The sequence below is a fragment of the Pelodiscus sinensis genome, chromosome 9 (genome assembly GCF_052426305.1).
Source record: "Pelodiscus sinensis isolate ZL-2025 chromosome 9, ASM5242630v1, whole genome shotgun sequence".
NCBI lineage: Eukaryota > Metazoa > Chordata > Testudines > Trionychidae > Pelodiscus > Pelodiscus sinensis.
This window is the reverse complement of record NC_143060.1, coordinates 6148547-6170649: the sequence shown is the minus strand read 5'-3', so window position 1 is coordinate 6170649 and position 22103 is coordinate 6148547. Positions and strand designations below refer to the sequence as shown.

The 22103-nt window shown below is 47.6% G+C and overlaps 2 protein-coding genes across 6 annotated transcripts in view; both read left to right on the top strand.

The window, feature by feature from the left end:
• LOC102451250 (cytochrome P450 4B1-like) overlaps positions 1-22103 on the top strand; it is a 113748-nt gene extending 91645 nt beyond the window's left edge. For 2 of the 5 annotated variants that reach the window (XM_075935928.2, XM_089780401.1), the window contains exon 13: positions 232-1015. Coding sequence is in view for 3 of the 5 variants with exons in the window: in XM_089780403.1 (XP_089636529.1) it covers positions 18481-18545; positions 19608-19690; positions 21128-21296 (317 nt within the window). In the remaining 2 variants the exon portion in view is untranslated. Of the gene's footprint in view, positions 1-231; positions 1016-18480; positions 18546-19607; positions 19691-21127 lie in introns of those variants that run through there. The other 3 variants (XM_089780403.1, XM_089780404.1, XM_089780402.1) reach the window with 3 other exon arrangements.
• LOC112545073 (cytochrome P450 4B1-like) lies at positions 4576-13140 on the top strand. Its single transcript, XM_089780405.1, has 4 exons — positions 4576-5212; positions 8448-8589; positions 10085-10129; positions 12287-13140. Exons 1-4 carry the CDS (start codon positions 5027-5029, stop codon positions 12502-12504), a joined length of 591 nt encoding a protein of 196 aa, XP_089636531.1. The 5' UTR covers positions 4576-5026; the 3' UTR covers positions 12505-13140.

Below are 22103 nucleotides of genomic sequence, written 5' to 3'. Positions count from 1 at the left end.
GCAGGACATCTCCCCACACCTCAGCCGCACTATACACAGCACAGGGGCATGGGTGCAGTCTCGAGGCAGCTCCCAGTCCTGGGGATAGCTGGACATTCTGAACATGGCCTCTGGGCAAGCACAACAGCTCTGATGGTGCAGGGCACTTTAATCCTCACTTTGCAGAGGGGCGCTGGGCTTCACCCACTGTGTCCCCAGGGAGAACTGACCACTTCTCTTCTTTCTCCACAGCCGTACCACCTGCACGTGCAGGGTGCACCACCCTGCCCGGGACATGCTCCCGCACCCGAGGGCTCCGCAGGACCACTGCAACACTGCAGGGGTACCACAAGCAGCACCTGGTGGCCCTGCAAGACCAGACCCACATCATGGAGCAGCAGGTGCAGGAAGAATGGGAGTTATGCCGGGAGCTGCTTAGAACATAAGAACATAAGAACGGCTGTACTGGGTCAGACCAAAGTTCCTTCTAGCCCAGTAGCCTGTCTGCCGACAGTGGCCAGCACCAGGTGCCCCAGAGAGGGTGGACTGAAGACAATGATCAAGCGATTTGTCTCCTGCCATCTCTCTCCAGCCTCTGACAAACAGAGGCCAAGGACACCATGCTTGCCCAGGGTTGTGCCAATCTGCAGGCCCTGGTGCAGACTGTGCTGCCTCGCGCCGCTCCCGTGACTGCTGCTCCCCCAGCTCCCGCTCCTCCTCCCCCTCCTTCTCCCCCTCCCGTCTCTCCCTCCTCAACCTCCACACCCTCCTCCCCATCTCCCTAGGGACACCGAGCCCCCCACACCCGCCGTGCTGGGAGACATGTGGCCCAATGAGACCCCCACCCCTGAGCCCTGAGCTTCCCCTCCCCCTTCTTCCCCTTGCTTCCCCCTTCCAGCTCCCTCCTCCCAGTTTTCCCCCTCCCCTCTCCCACCCTCTCTCGTGACCTCTCCCCCCTCCTTTCACCAGTCTCCCCAGAGATTCATCCCACCCTCCTCCCATTGTGTTAAATAAAGACAGTTTCTATTTTTGAAAATACATGTATTTTTTTGACATCAGGAAGGGGGGCTAGGGAGGGGTAAGTGGAAGGACATGAGGGAGGAATGAGGCACAAGCCCCCAGTGGGGCAAGCCACGGAGACTGTTAGCGCTCTTCGGGGTGGAAGCTCTCCCGCAGGGCCCCCAGATACTGAGAGCCCCCCGATGGACCTCCTGGATGGCAACCTGCAGAAAGTGCAGCCAGGCTGATGGCAACGCGTCCACAAGACGCACCAGAGTGCCCAGGGGAAGTTCTGTCTCCATGTTGCAGAGTGGTAGGGTGTCCCAAGTGAGGGCAACCAGAGCACTCCGAGACACAAATGCTTTGCTGTCCCTCATGGAGGTAGACAAGCAAGCAGGGACACCTGATAGCCTCAGGCAGCAGCCCCACACATTAAGTCCTGACCTGGTGCCCTGTCGGCACTGGTTCCGGCCAGCCTTAACTCCGAATTAGAGTCCACTCAGTGTGGACATGCTATTTCGAAAGAGCAAAATGCTATTTCGAAATGCATTTTCTGCGTAGATGCGTTAATTCAAATTTGCTTAATTTGAATTAACTATTTCGAATTAAGTTATCTCGAATTAATGCTGAAGTGTAGACATACCTTGACAGATCAGTATACCTGGTCACTGCAAGGCTCTGGGTTTAGTGTGGATTTTTCTGGATGCTTTTACAAATATGAAATATTCCAGTTAGAAGCACATTTGTAGTCCTTGTTGGGGAAAAGAGCTGTAAATAGAGCTTTTGAGTCAGATCTTCTGCTGGGTTTTTGGCCCTTTTTATTTGTGAGGCTGTAGAAATACTGATGCTAAAAACCTCACCATTAATACTGACACAAGAACAGGGCACCAAGAGCCCCTAAATATTGCATAGTAACCTACACCCAGTTTCGGTCTGCATGTTTGTAAAATTAATGCAAGCAGTGAAAGAAGTGTCCTGTCTGGTAAAATATACTCATTGTGGAATGTGACTGATTTGCTTCAGTAAGTCAACAGAGCAGGGGGTTCTAGAGGGCAACGTCCAAGACTGATTTTGCAATAAAAGGCAAAAATATGTAGCACTTTAAACACTAACAAGATAGTTTATTAGGTGATGAGCTTTCGTGGGCCAGACCCACTTCCTCAGATCATATTCTGAAAGAGAATTGGCATGACCATATATAACAAAGGAATACAATGAAGGAAGTGAACACATTATAAATGAACAAATCAGATTTTAGAACAGACGGTGAGGCGAGGGAGAGGGAAGGAGGGAATATTTTATTGTAAGTCAATCAGTGGGTAATCTGAGTTACTAGGACTATCAATAGGTGGGGAAGCTGTCTTTGTAACGTGTACGATAATTAGCATCTTTATTAAGGCCCATTCGTATGGTGTCGAATTTAAGCATAAATGAAAGTTCTGAAGTTTCTCCCTGTAATCTGGTGTTAAAATTTCCTTGAAGTAAGAGGCACGTTGTCAGGTCTTTAAGGGAATGCCCAGGTAGATTAAAATGTAGACTAACAGGTTTTTCTTTGTGAAGAGGCTGGATGTCTGATTTGTGGGCATTGATTCTTTGGCAAAGTGACTGAGCAGTCTGTCCAATATACATTGCAGAGGGACACTGCTGACACGCATAAATAATCTTACCAAGGTCATCTCTGTTCAGCCACAAATCAATCAGGCTCAATGGTGTCTATGTGCATAGCTGAGGAAAACGATTCCCTCCTCCAGAATCAGGAAATCTAAACAAATAATCAGATACCCTCCTGGCCTTAATACGGATGAATCAAGTGTCTCAGTGCCTCAGTTTACCCATCAGTAAAACAGACAAACCTCAGATGTGTATCTTGATCAAGGTCCAGAATGCAAAAATGGATCTTAATTTTACAGTAGGTGAAAACCCAAACCCTTGTTCCAAACCCCCCCAAACTCTCAGATTTTATGATAAAGACTCCCCATGGGTGCGAGAGTTAATTATTTTTGTGTTCGTTTTATGTCTACACCGCTGCATGCCGAGGGTTGAACTGTACTCAGGTTCAAGCCCAACCTTCCTTCCAGCGATACACAAACCATGCTAACGCTGAGCTAAGAGTCAGGGTATGAACACCCCACGAGGGGGAAGGGCCAGAGCGCCAGTGAAGATGGGACTCAGGTTTCAGGTCCTTTAAGTCCTTTGAAGACGTTAGATTAAGGCAGGGACGCTCCAAGTTCATTGCACCGTGACCCGCCTCCGAAAACAAAACTTTTGACATGATCCCAGGAGGGGGCACTAAAGACAGAACTCACCTAAATCCCTCTCCTCTGGGTGTGGGGGGCCAAAGCCTGAACCCCAGCCCCTTGACAGGAGAATCAAAACTGAATCCCAAGGTCATTAGCCCCTGACGGGCGTCTGTAACATGAATCCTGATGCCCAGGGCTGAAGCCCTCAGATTTTAGCTTCAACCCTAAGTGGTGCAGCTTGGGTTTTGGGATGTTTAAGCCAGCCCTGGCGACCCCTCTCAGATGGGGTTGTGATCCACTTTGGGGTCCTGGCCCACTGTTAAGGAACTGTTGGTGTAGGTGATGGCTTGTGATGCTCTGGTTGAATTAAAGATCTACCTAAAAGCATAAATGATTTTCCCATGGTGCTGTGATGGCCATTAAAACATACACCGTCTGTTACCATCACTAGCACGTATGCACCTACCCTGAGAAATGCAGACGATGAGAAGGAAAAGTTCTGTGGCAACTTAAGCAAACTCACTGTGTCCACATCTGTGTCAGACGCGCTGATTATCATGGTGGGGATTTCACACAAGGGTTGGCAATCACAGGGGTGCGGATAGCCTTGCTGGGCCTCTCGGCAAAGGGGCGGAGCATTAGGCCAAAGGGGCGGGGCCGCACTGCCTGGAGGGAATCACATTGCCTCTCTCCAGGCAGCTCTCGGAGTGTGCCGTGCAGTGCTCCAGTGGTGATTTAAAGGGCCGGGGCTCCAGCCGGCCGCTGCTGCTCCTTTTGAATTGCTGGATCCCTAGGAAATTCTCTCCTTTGCCTCCCCCGGTTGGCAGGCCTTGGTAACAACATGGCAATGTGATGGACTGCCATTGGTCAGCGTGAGATGGGGAAAGAGAACAGCAGTGTTATGCAGGTACTTTGTGAGAGCACCAAGTGCCAATTAGCCACCGTGAATTGCTTTTCCTAGCTACCGGACCAAAAGAAAACATCCTGGGTGCATCCAAGCTCCAAACTACAGCATCTCATCAACGACATCGCTGTCCCACAGCAACATCTCCAGGTGGACTATTCACGACAGCCATGTACGGGCGGGCTTCTGGAAAGACCATCACAATCCCGCAGTGTCCGGATAACCTGCCTGCAGGGGAATATTCTTCTTAGTCCCCCTTTAGGGGAGGTTTCCTTGGGATGCTGCAAGACACCTGAACTAGGAAGAGAGGCCAATGAGCTCCCATGGAAATGGGGTCTTGTGCCAAGCCAACCCTGGCCAATCGCTGCTGAGATCTTCCCAGCTCTCTCCCTGCTGTACGTTCCCAGCAGGTGACACAGTGTTGTGCTCAAACAAAGCACACGAGATCTTTTATAGGGGAAAAGGCAGTATGCCGCATTTATTGAGACTACAACAGTAGCGTATGCTTTTCAGTCACTCACACACACAAATACCATACACACAGCCCCGCCAGATGATGTTCTAGTTACCAGTCCAGAGACTGGATCAATCTAATGACCAGCTAGAATGATCACAGAGCGGGAGCCGGGCTTTCCGGGAGATGGTGGCAAGATGAACCCAAAGTCCCATAGCAAGGCACCCTGCTTTTATAATCCTCTTTTCCTGTTAAAGTCTATGGATTTCGCAGTGTCAGTCTGTGATCAGTTACTGTTAACTTTTGATGTTGACATTCCAAAAATCTCCAAGAGGTCATCCTGTCCTGGATTAATAAGTTGCTTTTAGGAATGCTCCCCGGACAACATAAAAGGCAAGTGAACGCAGGGCGAGTTTCAGAGCCTGTCACAGCCCCAGAGAAGGCAGGGCCATGGCTTCTGTGCTGGAGAAAATAGCAAACCCTTCCTCTCTGCTTTTGTACCTGGCTCCGGGGCTTTGCCTCATCTGCGTGCTGCTGAAAGCGACCCAGCTTTATCGCCAAAGACAGCAGCTCCTCAAAGCTTTGGAGAGCTTCCCGGGTCCCCCCAACCACTGGCTGTATGGCCACTACGCTCAGGTAGGGAAAGACATGGGGTTATACCCCTAGGTGCACCATCCTGATTAGTTTCAACAGAGCACAGGCAGGGGGAAGTAAATACAGTGCGTGGGGTGGGTGAAGCAGTTAGGAAAAGGTCCTGGCCACTCGGGTGACTATACAGGAAGAGTGAAAGCTCGGGCTGGGGTCATGCCATAGAGGCACCTACAGGGCTGCTGACGGCATTGCCATGGCCAAGGTGTGAGAGCCGGCACTGGGCCCTTGGGAGGGGCAGAGCCTGGGCAGAAGTGGCAGGTCTCGGTGCTGTTCTCCCACAACCAACCTCCCAGCACTGCTCAGCCAATGCAGCCGGGGCTACAGCAGCTATTTAACATGGGCCTTCAGCCACTGTCTCTGCAGCCAAGAGTCCCAGGCCCTTTTTAATCCCTCTGCCCCGGGGCAGCTGCCCCTTTTGCCCCCCTCCCATCGACAGGCTTGGGCACCTCTATAAGAGAAAGGCCTAAATATCAGGACTGTGCCTGTACAATGGGGACATGTGGGCACCCTACCGATGCCTGTCCTGTCCTCCCCTTTAATGGAGACCACAGCTGTATGTCAGTGGCATGTTTGTGTGGGGAAAAGAAAAACACAGCCGCAGTAAGAACTGGGTCCAGTTTCCAGCTCCAGCCCTTTAAGCAAACAGAGAATCCCACTGACTCGACACGAGCTACTCACCTGCTTGTCGTCACCTGCTTGTCGTTAAACTTGCTTTCCTGGATTGGGACTTTGGTGATCCAACTGAATAGAAGTCACATGACACATTTCTTGGACATCCTCTCTATGGGAAGTAGGTTTGAGTTAGTTTGCACAGTTACCCAACTCTGCTGTGTCTGTGTACAGAGGGAATGTTTATTTGAAACATTTTCATTGCTTCATGGTGCAAACATTGGGGGATTTCTGTAGTTTTGCCCCCAACTGCAAAGTTCCCACCATCCAAATGCAAGTTGTCATCCAATCAATGTTTGAAACTGTGATATTCAGTCTGTGGCTTGTGAGCTAAAATTGCCTCTTTAATGTGTCTCCTGCAGGTCTTTGCAGCATATGACAGTAAAACACTATGGCTACATCTAGACTGGCATGATTTTCCGCAAATACTTTTAACGGAAAAGTTTTCCGTTAAAAGCATTTTTGGAAAAGAGCGTCTAGATTGGTACAGATGCTTTTCCGCAAAAACACTTTTTGTGGAAAAGCATCCATGCCATTCTAGACGCGCTTTTGCGCAAAAAAGCCCCGATCGCCATTTTCGCAAAACAAATCTGAGCTGTCTACACTGGCCCAAAGGACTTTTGCCTGAACGGGAGCAGCATAGTATTTCCGCAAGAACACTGACAATCTTACATGAGCTCGTCAGTGTTCTTGCGGAAATTCAAGCAGCCAGTGTAGACAGGTGGCAAGTTTTTCCGGAAAAGCGGCTGATTTTCCAGAAAAACTTGCCAGTCTAGACACAGCCTGTGTGATTTAATTATTAACCACTCTAAGGGTATGTCTACACTTGCCCCCTAGTTCAAACTAGGGAGGCAAATGAAGCATACCGAAGTTGCTAATGAAGCATGGGATATTTAAATCCTGCACTTCATTAGCAACTTTGGTATGCTTCATTTGCCTCCCTAGTTCAAACTAGGGGGCAAATGTAGACATACCCTAAGCTATTAACTAATCAGGATGTTTTTACAGTGTGGCTGTGTCTAGACTACATGCCTCTGTCGGCAGAGGCATGTAGATTAGACACATAGGCAAAGGCAAATGAAGCCGCGATTTAAATAATCGCGGCTTCATTTATATTTACATGGCTGCCACGCTGAGCCGACAAACAGATGATCAGCTGTTTGTCGGCTCGCGCGCTAGTCTGGACGTTCCCCCTGTCGACATCAAAGCCCTTGTCGGCAGCCCTGTTATTCCTCGTGGAATGAGGTTTACCGGGGCTGCCGACAAAGGGCTTTGATGTCGACAGGGGGAACGTCCAGACTAGCGACGAGCCAACAAACAGCTGATCATCTGTTTGTCGGCTCAGCGCGGCAGCCATGTAAATGTAAATGAAGCCGCGATCATTTAAATCGCGGCTTCATTTGCCTTTGCCAAAACAACAAATCTACATGGCTCCGTCGACGGAGCCATGTAGTCTAGACGTACCCTGTGTTTAACCAATTGTAGCTGATCAAATATTACTTGGTCCATCATTTGGCTGTGAAAATGTGATACCTTTATCTCGCTACATTACATATTCCCGTCACACTGTTTAAGTATGAATATAGTACAGTAGTAACTGAAACAAGGAATTCACATAATTGTGGCTCTTTTGGGGAATGTTAATTGCTTATTTTACTCTGAACCTGAGAGTCACGGGTTTAAAGGCTCTTTACACTAAGGCTCTTTACACTCTTTACACTAAATATTTCTCTGTCACACTGTTTACGTATGATTATGTAATACTGTAGTAAATTAAACAAGGCATTCACCTGACTGTGACTCTTTTGGGTAATGTCAATCACTTATTTGGCTTCTGGACCAATTAGGTCTGAGTATCATTGGTTTCAAATATTGCCCTGGGTTCTGCATTGCTTTGCCTTATGCAATGTCCTTTTTTAGAAACCGTCACTATTATTTCATCAACATGCAATTTTGGCCCCCAAAATGGCTTTTAGACTAAAGGAAACATTTTGCAGGGGAAAATTTCATTTCTGACAGTTTTCCTTTTTTCATGTAAAGCTGGAAACTGGTGTGTAGAAATGAAAAGAAAATCAGAATTTTAGCCCAAATCTGTTTTTAAACACCCCCACTGTTTTTAGGTCTTGGGTTCAATTCTTCATGTAACAATTGCAAAGCAAAATTTGGAAAAGATGTACATTTGGAAATGTCTCTAAAAAATAATAGATGGCCCAGATGGCCCTGTCGTTTCCCTAATGCCAGGGATGAGTTCAGCTTTATCACTTGAATTTGCAAAGGAGACGGGGCTGCAGCACAGATCCCTCCAGAGCTGCATGGCTACTGTGTGTTAGATTTTGGTCCTCTACCTCAGCCAGTTTGGGGGAGATAGAATCTTCCCTCCTTCTTGGGGTGCACAGCCCCTCATTGCAAGTCCATCCCCTGCCGAGAGAACTCATGGCCCAGTTGACTTTGTGTAGACACTCAACAGTGAGGTGAAATTTCACTCCTGGCTTCCTAAGCGCTCTCTTTCTCTCTCTCTCTCTCTCTCTCTCTGTTTTCTCTATCGTTGTAGCTTTCTCGAGCTGAAGCATTAAAGAACGTATTATCTTGGGCAGAAAAGTACCCCTACGCCTTCCCCATATGGACTGGAAACTTCAAGGCTGACTTAGTAGTCCACCATCCGGATTATGCCAGAGCTGTGTTTGGCCACGGAGGTAAGGTCATTGATTCTTATTTCAGAAAGATTCCCATTTGATGCCCACTCAAGAGAGCTTTTCAGACTCTTCTTCCTCCATGTGTCTTCTGTTGACCATTGCAAGTCCCTCCTTTCACCCTTGCCATGTGCCTAACTCTTCACAGTTATGTTGGGGCACTTTCAATAGTCACCCAAAATGAGAAATGGGAACTCACCACCTGTACCTTTGGAAATGTGTCTGGCTTAGGGCTTCCTGGGATCTAAGTTGTTCCTAGGATGAGCTGGAGAGAAAGGCTGCTAGTTGACGTCCCACACTTTTCCGTTGTTCTCACTTTCTGGCATGGGAAGCTCTAATGAATATTATTACTGTTACTGCAGTGCCTAAGGATTCAGACAGTCCCAGTCCTGAAGAGAAAATTATCTCCAGGGTATTTCAATATGATTCCACATAGGATAGAAAAACTTTTTCAGGGAGGAGGTTCTTGCTACCCATCCTAAATATGGTCCCAATGTGGATGAGCCTAATCTCTTGGTGTTGATTCGCCACTTGCCTGACTACAGGAGCTCACCTGTCCTGGTAGAGCATTAATGTCAATGTCATCACTGGGGTAACTTGTCCCTCACATGTTAATTCCTTTGAAGATCTGGCCAAAGGCCTTAATCGGGCAATAGCATCTCCACTGACTTCCTTGTTCCTCTAGCACAAAATGTCTTTCCTCATCATTAAAAGCTTCCACAGCCTTCCCTTTCCTCACCCATATCTCTAATGGCATCTTCGCTTCATCCTCCCCAGTCCCGTGTGCATCTCATTAGTAAGATAAATGTGAAAGACCCACTTGAAAAGGTACCAATAATAAGAGAAGAGTCATTCTTTAAATATTTAATACTAGCAGAAATACCTGGTGTCGCCCAGGGAAAATATAGTAAAAGGTGTGATGCATGAACTACATCAATGACATTAACATAGGAGGAGGAGTCCAGCAAAGGCCTATGATCAGGCGTTACTAAAAGCTAATTAGTGGCCCAATTGGTGATCTGGGGGAACCAATTTCGAGATATAACCAATCCAGTGATTTAAGTTAGGAAATCAGTAGTATCCATGCAAAATGTTGTGTTTCTATGATCAGGCGCTACTAAAAGCTAATTATCAGTGGGCCCAATTGGGGCTCTGGGGGAACCGGGGGAACTGATTTCAAGACATAACCAATCCAGTTATTTAAGTTAGGAAATCAGCAGTATCCGTGCAAAATTTGGTGTTTCTAGCTCTTACCATTTCGGAGATCTTTCAGGACAAAGAAACAAACAAAAGCAAACTTTCAGAAATATTGATAAGAAGATACTGACTCACACTACTAGATTTAGCTGTCTAACTTCTACTCCTCTCATCTTCAGTTAATTTAGCTCCTTCTCCATGACAAGAAGAGTGAATTCATCCCAGAAATACATCTGGCTTATTGATTCCGTGGTGTGTCAACCCCTAACACTGTATTTATCTTCTCTATTGTATTTCACAGATCCCAAGAACATGACAGCTTATAAATTTTTAATTCCCTGGATTGGTATGTAGAATTATGCTTTGTTCACCCTCTTGAACAGTTTTATGAATGAATTGAAGGCATGTAATGCCCTGAAGTGTTAGCCGAGAGTTTCATATCTCATCCTTGCTTCCTTGTCTCATCAATTCATGGTGGGCCCAGACTTCTCTTGTAATTTGATTTACGTTTTTCCTTGCTATTTTAAAACCAGAGAAGATGACCTTTCTGTTATGGAAAGCTATCAGAGATGACTATGGTCTGTATTACACCAGACCATTTCTCTGTTTAATCCAGAATCCTGCAGCACAATAACTAGTATCTGATATTTCAGATGCTGGTGAATACTTTCACCCATAACCAATGCATAATAAAGATTGTGCAGGCCAGCTTGTACCCTCAATTAAACATATTCAGGTTCATGGTCTTCAGACTAGGCCCTCGATGCCACTATAGCAACCTCTCTGCAGTCTAATGGGCTTCAGCTCCTTCCTTCAGGGGCAGCCCTAGACTAGCTGCCAGCAACTGGTGCCTTAGGCGAGCCGTGAAATAGGCACCCCCACCTCCAAACCCCTCAATGATATTGCACCGCCATTTGGCGCCCCATTTAACTTGGTGCCCTAGGCAACTGCCTAGTTCACCTATATGGAGGGGCCGCCCCTGAGCGTCACTGAGGATGTCTGAGAAGGAACGAACCCAGCTTGACTCTCAGGCTGTGTCTAGACTACATGGCTCCATCGCTGGAGCCATGTAGATGAGGGTTGTAGGCAAAGGGAAATGAAGCGGCGATTTAAATAATCGCTTATCAGCTGTTTGTTGGCTCAGCGCGGCAGCCATGTAAATTTAAATGAAGCAGCATTTCCCTTTGCCCAATAAACAAATCTACATGGCTCCGTCGATGGATTTAAATGAAAATGGCCGCCGCTTTTTTTCCGGCTTGGAGAAAAGCCGGAAAAGAGCGTCCAGACTGGCGCGATCCTCCGGAATAAAGCCCTATTCTGGAGGATCTCTTCTTCCTACTTTCAGGTACCCTCAATGTCTTGATGAGCGACTGTTAAACAATCTCTTTTGTCCTTAAGTCTGAGCCCTGCTTGGTAGGGAGTGGCCTGAATTCTTTAAAATAGAATAGGAAAGCAGGGGTCGAGGTCTTTTGGCTGGGCTGCACCTGAAGGAAGGAGCGGAAGACCCCGGGGTGGGGGGACAGCCCTGGTTTGGAGGGGCAGCTGGACAAGAGGTTTTAGGGTAACTTTGCAAAGTTTGTACTGAGGTTTCAGTGTAGAATGATCCAAATGTTTTTGTTTCTTTTGATTTGTAACCTACTTTGCTCTGCCTGTTCTCACTTATGGCCGCTTAAATCCTACTGCTTCTACTTAGTAAAATCACTTCCATTTTCTACCAAACCCAGTGTAAATAATTGTTACCTGGAGGGGCAACCAGGGTGCATATTTCCCCTTTCATTGTTAAAGGGGGCTTACCTACTTCTGTGGGGTTTGATCCCATTTGGGGAGTGGTATCCTAGGAAGCTAGTCCCTAAGCTGCACTCTCCTCAGACCTGAAGAGGTTTAGTGTCTGTACTGCTTCTCGGGGCGGGGGGGGGGGGGGGAATTCAGCTCGGGCCTTGCATGGGGGAGACCAGAGAGCTGGCCCAGCAGGACCGGGAGGAGAGAAACCCCAGAGAGTGGAAAGGTGAATGGCAGTGGCCATGTCAGCCCTCCAGGAGGCGCCCCAATGGGTTGTCTGTGACCGCCCCCCCGTCACCCTGACATCTTCTCTGTAAACGGTGTGTGGGCCTAACCGGGCACATGCACGCTGAGTTCATAATACTGAGCAGAACCCCACACTGTGTATCAGGACCATGCTTGCCTTAGTGTTATTCCTCTGATGCCTACAGCAACGTGTCCCTCCGTGGCACAGGGCACCAACATGAATACTGGTGTTATTGCTAGAGCTGCTTGCAAAATTATTCTCTCCCATGCAAGACATTTCTGCTTGGAGTCAAAACCTGGAAGAAATGCAGAAAGCCCTATGTTGGGTTTGCAGCCAAAAGGAAAATGGCCACCATCACACAAAACCCACCAAGCAGTCATTGGAAAACCAAAGTTTTCCCTGTTCCAAAATAAAAGTGATAATAGTTATTCACAGAACTGTAAAGTGATCCGTCTCTCTGCTTTTCTATCCATGCAGGCAAGGGATTATTGATCTTACATGGGCCAAAGTGGTTCCAGCATAGAAGGCTGCTGACCCCAGCGTTTCATTATGACGTGTTGAAATCTTATGTCGTGCTGATGGCAGAATCTACCAAAGTGATGCTGGTAGGACTCATCCCCGTGACTGTGCTTTCAGCTGCAGGGCTGGGGAAATCACTGGGTCTGATGCTGAACAATTGGAAGACGGTAGAATGAGATGTTCCGTACAGCTTGAGTCATACAATCGATCTGCAATTCTTTTAGTAGAGGGGCCAGATTCAGAGCTGGTGTACTTGAATGGAGCTACACCAACGTACGTCAGCTTAGAATCCGACCCAAGATGGTTTTGTGTCACCTGGTTTCCAGTTCAGTGAACCGTACGACTGTGCTCTGAACACTGAAAAATAACTATGATGTCTTGCCTTTTAATGAGGCTTGTTGCTAAACTTACCTTGGTTGGTTCTCAGTGCTGGCAAATTACTTCGTTTGCTAAAGACAGTTACTCACTTGCTGAAGAAAAAGGTGTTTTAGACATATCCTTTAACCCAGCTAGATTGGAATCAGGTTGTGTCTTGCCAGGAAGATTTGGCTCTATGTGGAACTGGCAATGACATTTTGCTCAGATGACATTAATTTATATGGAGACGCTGTCTGGTGAGTCATGCTAATTATGAAACTCAGGTCCTAATTTACCTTGATTTCTGGTTATATCTGCCATGTATCAGATACGCCAGTGGTGACAGGCATTACTGAAGATACTTAAGATCAACAATGCACTATTGTATGTGGATGCTTCTTTCCCACATCAGATTTGGATCTAGTTCCTGCCAAAAATAAATTAACCACAATCGACCACACTGATCAGTTTTTATTCACTTTCCTGAAAATAATCTCAGGACGCCATGAAAACAACTTGTAAATTGAAATGGCGGTGAGCCACTCCTGCACTGGCTCCAAACTTGCTTTAGAGATGTTGGGATTGTGGGTTTTGTTCAGACCCAGAACAACAACGTGCAGATGCAGAGTTGCATCCTACCGACCCCAAAGACTGGGAGAGATGAATTCAGATCTAGCTTTTCATTTCTGCCTCATCTCCAGCCACAAATGAATCATCCTGCAATCCCTGATTCTGCGAGGGAATGCCACTCCCAGCTAACCCTGTAAATTCTACATCAGAGTCTTTGCTTAGAGACTAGGGTCTAGCAAACAACATGGGTTAGGTAGGATGTGGCTATCGAAAGCAATGAGTTTAACATGCAGATGATACCAAGCCGGAAGGAGTTGCGACTGCTCTGGAGGATAGGGTCATCATTCAAAATGATCCGGACAAATTGGAGAAATGGTCTGAGGTAAACGGGATGAAGTTTAATAAAGACAAATGTAAAGTGCTCCACTTAGGAAGGAACAATCAGTTTCACACATACAGAATGGGAAGCGATGGTGTGGGAGGGAGTACGGCAGAAAGGGATCTAGGGGTTATAGTGGACCACAAGCTGAATATGAGTCAGCAGTGTGATGTTGTTGCAACAAAAGCAAACATGATTCTGGGAGGAATTAACAGGACTGTTGTGAGCAAGACACGAGAAGTCATTCTTCCGCTCTACTCTGCGCTGGTTAGGCCTCAGTTGGAATATTGTGTCCAGTTCTGGGCACTACATTTCAAGAAAGATGTGGAGAAATTGGGAGAGGGTCCAGAGAAAGAGCAACAAGAATGATTAAAGATCTAGAGATGATCTAGACAGTATTTGGTCCTGCCTTGAGGGCAGGGGGCTGGACTCGATGACCTCTCGAGGTCCCTTTCCAGTCCTAGTATTCTATGATTCTATGAGGTCAATGAAAGGGATCCCTGTGGTCCTCACAAATTTTTCTGGAATCCTGTCTCTCCTCATCTCTATCTCCTCCACCAGGACAAGTGCCCAATTTCTCATTCACTCCTTTGACACTCCCAAGTATGGGTTGTATTGTTCATTATTTGTCGTACAGGGTTATACATGATTTCATACACATGAGACACTGCAATTCTGTTTGTTAGAGTTTGTGTGTCTATTTGTCTATCTGTGAGTCTGTTTTATCAAGATCTCCTCCTAAAAGGTAAGAGCTAAGACCACCAAATTTGGCTTGCCGCTTCCTCTTATCATAACGAAAAGCAACGTCTGGATTTAAGGGTGCCCGTACCCTGGAATGTACATGGAATGCATTTATTTCTCATCACACAGAAAGGGAGGGCTGTGATAGCAAGGACAGTTATGCTCCGGAATGACCACATGGGGGCAGCAAGCAAGCATGCCCCTGCAGTCCTGACAGACCCAGAGAGCCAAGGGCAGCCACTGGCCAGAGTGCAGCCCCCGCCACCTCAGGCCTGCCCCAGAGAGCAGCCACCAGCTGCTCTCACTCCCTGCCCTGAGCCCCTCACCCCCTATTCCTCCTACATCCTCCCCTCCCCTGAGCCCTCTGTACACCTCCCAACCCACAGCCCTGCTCCTGAACATCCTCACACTGCCCAGCCCCCTGCCCTGGGTTCCCCCATCCCCAAGCCCCTACCCTGAACCCTGCACCCCCCTCCACTCCAGTCCCCTGCCATGAAGGAGCTGAGCAATGGTGAATACATCTTGTAGGATACATATAATATGTGAGGGTATGTCTACACAGCAAAGTTATTTCGAAATAACTTTCCTAGCGTCTACACAGCCATTCCGCTATTTCGAAATTAAATCAAAATAGTGGAGGGTTTATTTCGAAATTGGTAAACCTTATTCCACGAGGAATAGCGCCAATTTCGAAATTGCTATTTCAAAATAAGCACTGTATATAGGCTTATTTCGAAATAGGGGGTTTCCGGCCCTTCCCAGGGTGCCCTGCTGGCCGCCCTGGGCACAAGGAAACTTTTGATCTGATGCCTTTTCAGAACTTCAATGCGATTCAATGTCCACTCAGTGTGGATGCACTATTCCGAAATAGAAAAATGCTATTTCGAAATACATTTTGTATGTAGATGTGTTATTCTAAGTTATTTCGAATTAACTATTTTGAAATTAGATATTTCGAAATAACGCTGTAGTGTGGACATACCCTGACAGTCTCTGCCCAGAAGAGGGTACAATCTAATGGAAACTTTTACTTACTAATAATCATTCAAAGGGGGAAAGAAGGGAAAGAGGAGGAGAGGACGCATCAAAATGTGCAGCTAGTATTTGCTTTGAACTATTCCACTTGCTCTAGGACTAAGCTGTTTTAGCTTGTGAGGTTGGACAAGTTCATGCCTCAAGATTGCTTGGCTGTGCACTCTAGGGCAGTGTTTCTTAAACTTTTTAAGATGGAGGAACACTAAACAATATTTTTTTTTGTTGAGCCCAAAAAAAAAGAGGCCGGGGGAAAGTTATTGAGGAAGAAAAAAACGTCGCCTCAGAACGTGGCCATTTTGAACTCCGTTGTTCTCCGTGGCACACCTCCAACTGCCGCAGAACACAGTTTAAGAAACACTGCTCTAGGGGCAAGTCTACACTGCACACTTATTTTGGAATAAGAAATACTTTGAAATAGCTTATTTTGAAATAGCGCATCTACCTTACAAGGAAGCCTCAAAATTAATCCGAGGCAGGCTTCCCAAATATGGATGTGCTACCTCGATTTAGAGCCCCAAGAGGCACTGCGGAATAATTATTCTGAATGGCCCTGGGGAGCAGCTATTTCAAAATAGCAGAAGCCGAGCATCCACACTACTGCTATTCTGAAATAGCTATTTCCAAATAGGCATTATTCCTCATGGATAGAGGTTTACAGAAGTGGGAATAAGCCACCCGCTATTTTGAATTTATTTCAAAATAACGGAATTGCTGTGAAGATGCTCGCTGTTATATAGCGGCTGTTATTCCAAAATCACGCCGCTGTGTAGACGTACCATAACACTGAGCCAGAATTGCTCCTGCCGTGGTTTGACTGAGTCAATAAAGGCAGAAAACGTTATGGGAACAGCACGGCCAGAGCTGGATCCAAAGCCTTTCAAAGTCAATGGAAAGACTCCCTTTGACTCAACGTGCTTTGAACATTTATATTCTCATTGGTGTGTTCTGTTCTGTTGGGGAGGATGGAGGACTGTGGGCGCTCTATAAGCTAAGCAAACCTTTACTGGAAATGGCCCATTTAAAACATTAGGGCAAATTTCACCCTGCACTTCCTGGCATTGGGTTCTGCCCGCCTTGTCTTGATCTAACCAAATTCTCCAGCTGCTTCTCTTCTCTCCACACATTGAGATGGGCTTGATTCTGCCCACTGCAGAATGCTACATGAAAGGAAACGGAAGCATCCAACCGTCGCCAAGCAAACCAACAGAGTGTGGCATTTAATGCCAACCTGCAATGTGTATGGCCTGTGCATGCTGCCCTGCCCCATGTATACGCATTGCAACGCCGGTTCTAGCATCCAGGCCAATGTCTCTTCTTCCCCTATGATGTGGCCTTCGGGGGAGAAGTACAAAGCAACCAGCCAGGGACTCAAGGCAGTGGAAGCAGGAGCAGCCAAAGCAGAGACTTTTGGACATCCTGCCTTTCTCTTCACTGTGCTAATGGGCGGTTCACTCCAACTCTCCCTCGTCCTTTCCACCTGCTCAACTCAGTTTCACACCCCACCTGCGCCCTTCCCCTCCAATTCACTTCTCCTTTGCCCTGCCTCCCCATCACTATTCCTTCCATGTAGCCAATCCCCTGCTGACCCCTCCCCACAAATCCATCAATCAACAGAATAGCACCAACACGTTCATTTGCTGCCATCCCACTGTGGCTTCTATCTCTTCCTCCACCCTGCATCTGTCTTGTCTTTGGTCTGTGGTTTGCTGGCATGGGGAGATATTTCCCTCTCCTTCTGGTGTTACTAATTCATGCACTACCCCAGTGTTTCTTAAACTTTTTAAGAACCCATAATGTTCTTACATCAATGCCCATAATTGAGGTTCTGCGCTCAGACCTCACCTGACAGTATTCCAGATCCCTGCAGGACCCTGTGATCATCCAATCCAACCTCTTGTGTAACACAGAGCAGGGAACTTTTCCAAAATAACTCCCACAGATGATCTCTTAGACGTCCATCCAGTCTTGATTACACAATTATCAGTAACCAAGAATCCACCACGACCTTGGTAAATTGCTTCAATGACCCTGCCTCTTAAACATTTACCCTGGTTTCCAGCCTGAATTTGTCTAGCTTCAACTTCCAGCCACAGGTCAGTGTTTTTCCTCTCCCTGCTAGACTGAAAAGCCCTTTGTTATATGTTTGTTCCTCGTGTAAGTTCTCATAGTCTGTGCCATCACCCCCTAAATTCCACATTGTTACGCTGCATAGATTGCACTCTTTGTGTTAATTACTACAAGGCATGTTTTCATGTTCTTAAATCATTCTTATGGCTCTTCCCTGAACTCTCTCCAATTTATTACCACCCTTGAATTGTGGACACCAGAAATGGACACACTATTTCTGCCGTGGTCTCCTGTTGCCAAATACAGAGGAAAAAATAACCTTTCTGTTCCTCCTCAAGATTCTCCACTTCACGCAGCCCTGGGTTGCATTTGCTCTTTTGCCCTCAGCATCACACGTGCTCAGCTGAATATCCACAATGATCCCCAAACATTTTTCACCGCCACTGGATACCAGCATGGACTCCCCCACTTTGGGAGTGTGGCCTGTATTCTGGGTAGCTACATGTGTCCTTTTCAACTTAGCAGTATTACCAAGCAGATTGAGTGTTTGTGCCTGTTTTACTACGCAAAGCAGATTGCTTTGAATCAGAGACCTGCCTTCTTCGTTATTTACCACTCCTCCAATATTGGCATCCTCTGCAAACTTTCCAATGATGATTTTATGTTTCCTTCCAGGTTGGGGATAAAAAAATAGTGTGGAGCCTGCAGGAGCCCCCTACAAATCCACATGGATGCTTCCCCTCTTACCATTACATTTTGAGACCTAGCACATTTGCTGATGATGCGTGAGCCAGAATAGAACCCGGCTCATTCTCCCATCGCTTAATGCCGCCTCTGCAGGGCTAAGAGGAGTGAAAACATGTATGTAAAATGGACTCAGGACATTTCTCAGTCAGCAGGTGTTTTGGTTAAGAAAACTAAGGCCCTTTAACAGGATCTCATGTTGTGCTGAACAGATGTTTGCCCTGTCAAGTCACCAAAGTTTTTCTGATTTTTCTTACAGGTTCTCGGGTGTCTGTGCATATTTATTCTCTTCATAGGAACCCAAGCATATGGCAAGATCCTGAGGTACTTTTCATATTACATAAAGAAGAGGTGGTCATGTAGTTTAGACAAAAAACTGGGTAGCAAGAGAGATGGGGGCTCTCCATGGCTTTGCCATACACTTCCTTAAGCAAGGCATTACTTTATTTCTCCCTTTCTCCATTTTCCCATGTGCAAAACCGGGATAATATTGACCTTACCAAGGGGTTTGCACTTGCATGCAAGTAGCATCTGTCCAGAAGAAAAGTGCAATAGCTCTGCAAAACAGGAGGCCGTCCTAATGATTCTGAGTACCATAGAATGGCAGAGTACCGGGTGGAATGGTCTGTCTTTACACACAGCCGTGTACATCCAGTGGAATAATGATTCATAGTGTTTGGGGACAAATGCACCAGATGATGCTCTTGGTTGTACCAGCAGCTCCTCCCAGTCGCCTGGCAGCTGTGGGGAGATTTCCAAGAGCGTTTACAGCTGAACGAGAGGGGCAGTAGCGCTCCAGTCTCAGCACAAGGCCTCACTCTGTGGTGGAGGGCTATACAGGAGATGTGTTAGGACAGCATCTCCCCAACTTACAGGGTGCCTGCATGTCCCTGGTCAGCACAGCTCACATTTGGAAGGGGCTGGCTCTTTGTGGGTGGGGACGTCACCGTCCCTTCTCACTGCTGCTGCCCTAGAAGAGTTTCCACGTCAGCGCCTGTGCATTGGGGTTACAGCAACAGAAACCCCTCTAGTGCTGGGCTAGAACTGACCTCACCTCAGCCTCTGAAATCGCACCCTGCGCCTAAGCTGAGAGTGTGGGCTGCTGCCAAATACACCATGTCTGCGTGTGTAAGGTTACAGGTATGGAGCTGAACAATGCTGTAGTTTGGGAATAAAAGCCTTTCCCACAGGCAGCGGGGCTGACAGACTCACCAGACCCCTGGGCGAGGTGAGGGCAGGCCCAGCTCCATATCCTCACAAGGGCTGGGGTCTCGAGAGGAAAGGGCACAGCTCCCACAATGATTTACGGGGTCGGGAGCGTCAGCCACCGCCGCTGCTATTGAATCACTGGGCCTCACCACAGACCTGTGAACTCTCTCCCTGCAGGTGTTTGATCCCATGCGGTTTTCCCCAGAGAACGCGGCCCGGAGGCATTCCCATGCGTTTGTGCCCTTCGCGGCTGGAGCACGGTGGGGGATGTTTCATTCTCTCTGTTGGGGGTGTGGGTTGAAAACAAAGCCAGGCTTTGGGCCAGGCTGCTCCTAATGCCCACTGAGCGCTAACAGACTGGCGCTGTAGGGTTGTGTCTGTCACGTGAGGGAGGTGTGGAGGGGTCCCCTACAGCAATGCACCGAACCAGAGTTTGGTTCTTAGTGCCTGGCCCCTTTGGCCTCTCCTGTGTCTGCTTCACGATGCCCACAGATCCGGCCTGGCTCCCATTTGGCAGGCCAAGGTCGTTTGGCAGAAGCACGGTGTGATGGTGGCGAGCTGCGCGCTCTGGGGGCTCTGAGTGAACCCCTCAGCTCTCAGGCCTCTCCTGGCTGGACCCTGCAATTCTCCCACTCACAGACCAGGCCCGGCCGGACCCAACAGACCCAGCCGAGGTCAGACCCCTGCAGTTCTTCCCTTCAGGGCTCTGTGGCCAGCCAGGCTGCTTACAGCCAAAGGCCTGGTTATTGCACAGCAGGGAGAAAGCACTTAGCAAGGGAAGATTTCAAACCTCCAAAGAGCCGACAGGCACGGCTATCCCACCTCTAGGCTGACCATCCCCTGATGGGAATCCAGGCAGGCCTCAGTTTTTCTGTCACCCACACAGGTCTCTGTGTCTCAGCCTGACTCCCCCAAGCAATTACCCCCCACTCTCAGAAGAGTGTGCCTGTTTAAACATAGCACTGTGCTCTTCATCCCCGGTGTTCAGGGGCCTTTTCCTCCCCTGGCATTGTCCCTTAACACAAGCGTTTTGACTTGTTTTGAGTCACAACATCACCTTTATGCTTTGATTTCCCCTCTGCCCCATATTAAAATGAACCCAAAATATTTGCACTGTGAGCATCCCCATAAACCAATCGTCACCCTTAGTTATTACAGAGGAGCTGCAGATACATCACTCATGGGACCGAATTCTCCATCGCACGGAGAGAGAGGTATTCCATGAACGTGTGGCAGTTAATGACACTGAAAGCCAATGGGAATTAGGTGCCTAATTGCCATTTGTGCATTTGGAAAATTTCTCCTGCAGTCAGCTAATATCTCTTGGCACTAGCGTGCGGGAAAAACGGGATCAGTGTTCTTACAGGTTCAGCAGGAAAGTGAGTTTTCCATGCCCTGTACCAAAACTGCCTGGTAGCGTTGCTGTGCACTATTAAACAGCTGCCATATTGTAACCCAGTAGTGGTAACACTACAGTGGTGGGTGCAGGGACCCCCTAGGCAGTAGGAGCCAAAACCTCCGGTTGAGCTGAGGACCCCAGTGTGCTAGGTGCTGTACATACACAGGGGAGATGGTCGCTGACCCAACGAGCTGGGTTGCCCCACTCCGCTAGCAAAGTGCCGCGGGTGTATTTGTGAGGGGAAGCTGCTGGCGAAGCCAGAGCGTCCATTCTGACAGGCTCCCCCTGCCTCTTCCAGGAACTGCATCGGGCAGCAGTTTGCCATGAACGAGCTGAAAGTGGCCCTGGCCCTGACTCTGCTCCGTTTCGAGCTTTCTCCTGATCCAGCCAAACCACCCAAGGAAATTCCTCATCTTGTCCTCAAGTCCAGCACTGGGATCCACCTGCTCTTGAAGAAACTGCATTGACGCCAGAGAAACCCTGTGTCAGGTGTCAGCAGGATCGGCTTGTTTCCAAGGGAACGCAATCAATGGGTGTTTTCACAGAACACTAGAACTGGAAGGGACCTCCAGAGATCATGAAGTCCAGTCCCCTGCCCTCACAGCAGGACCAAGCACCATCTAGATTATCCCTGACAGGTGTCAGTCTAACCTGCTCTTAAATATCTCCAGAGATGGAGATTCCACAACCTCCCTGGGCAATTTATTCCAGTGTTTAACTACCTTGATAGTTAGGAAGCTTTTCCTAATGTCCAACCTAAACCTCCCTTGCTGCAGTTTATGCCCATTGCTTCTTATCCGATCCTCAGAATCCAGGGAGAACAATTTTTCTCCCTCCTCTTGTAACACCCTTTTAGATACTGGACACTTGCTATCATGTCCCTTCTAAGTCTTCTTTTTTCTAAACTAAACAAACCCAATTCTTTCAGTCTTCCCTCATAGGTCATGTTTTCTAGAATGTTAATAATTTTTTTTGCTCTTCTCTGGACCTTTTCCAATTTCTTCAAATCTTTCTTGAAATGTGGTGCCCAGAAGTGGACACAATACTCCAACCGAGTCCTAGTTACCACAGCGTAGAGTGGAAAAATGGCTTCTCGTGTCTTGCTCACAACACTCCTGTTAATACATCCCAGAATCATGGGGTTTTTTTTGCAACAGTGTCACGCTATGGACTCCTATTTAGCTTGTGGTTCACTATGACGCCTAGCTCCGTTTCTGCAGTACTCCTTCCTAGACAGTCACTTCCCAATCTGTATGGCTACGTCTACACTGGCC

What these genes read in the sequence shown, in the direction of transcription:
- LOC112545073 (XM_089780405.1), top strand. Translation starts at nt 5,027, where the DNA reads ATGGCTTCTGTGCTGGAGAAAATAGCAAACCCTTCCTCTCTGCTTTTG. An exon ending in TGTATGGCCACTACGCTCAG is followed by an intron (nt 5,213 to 8,447) that starts GTAGGGAAAGAC and finishes CTATCGTTGTAG; the next exon opens with CTTTCTCGAGCTGAAGCATT. An exon ending in AGCTGTGTTTGGCCACGGAG is followed by an intron (nt 8,590 to 10,084) that starts GTAAGGTCATTG and finishes TGTATTTCACAG; the next exon opens with ATCCCAAGAACATGACAGCT.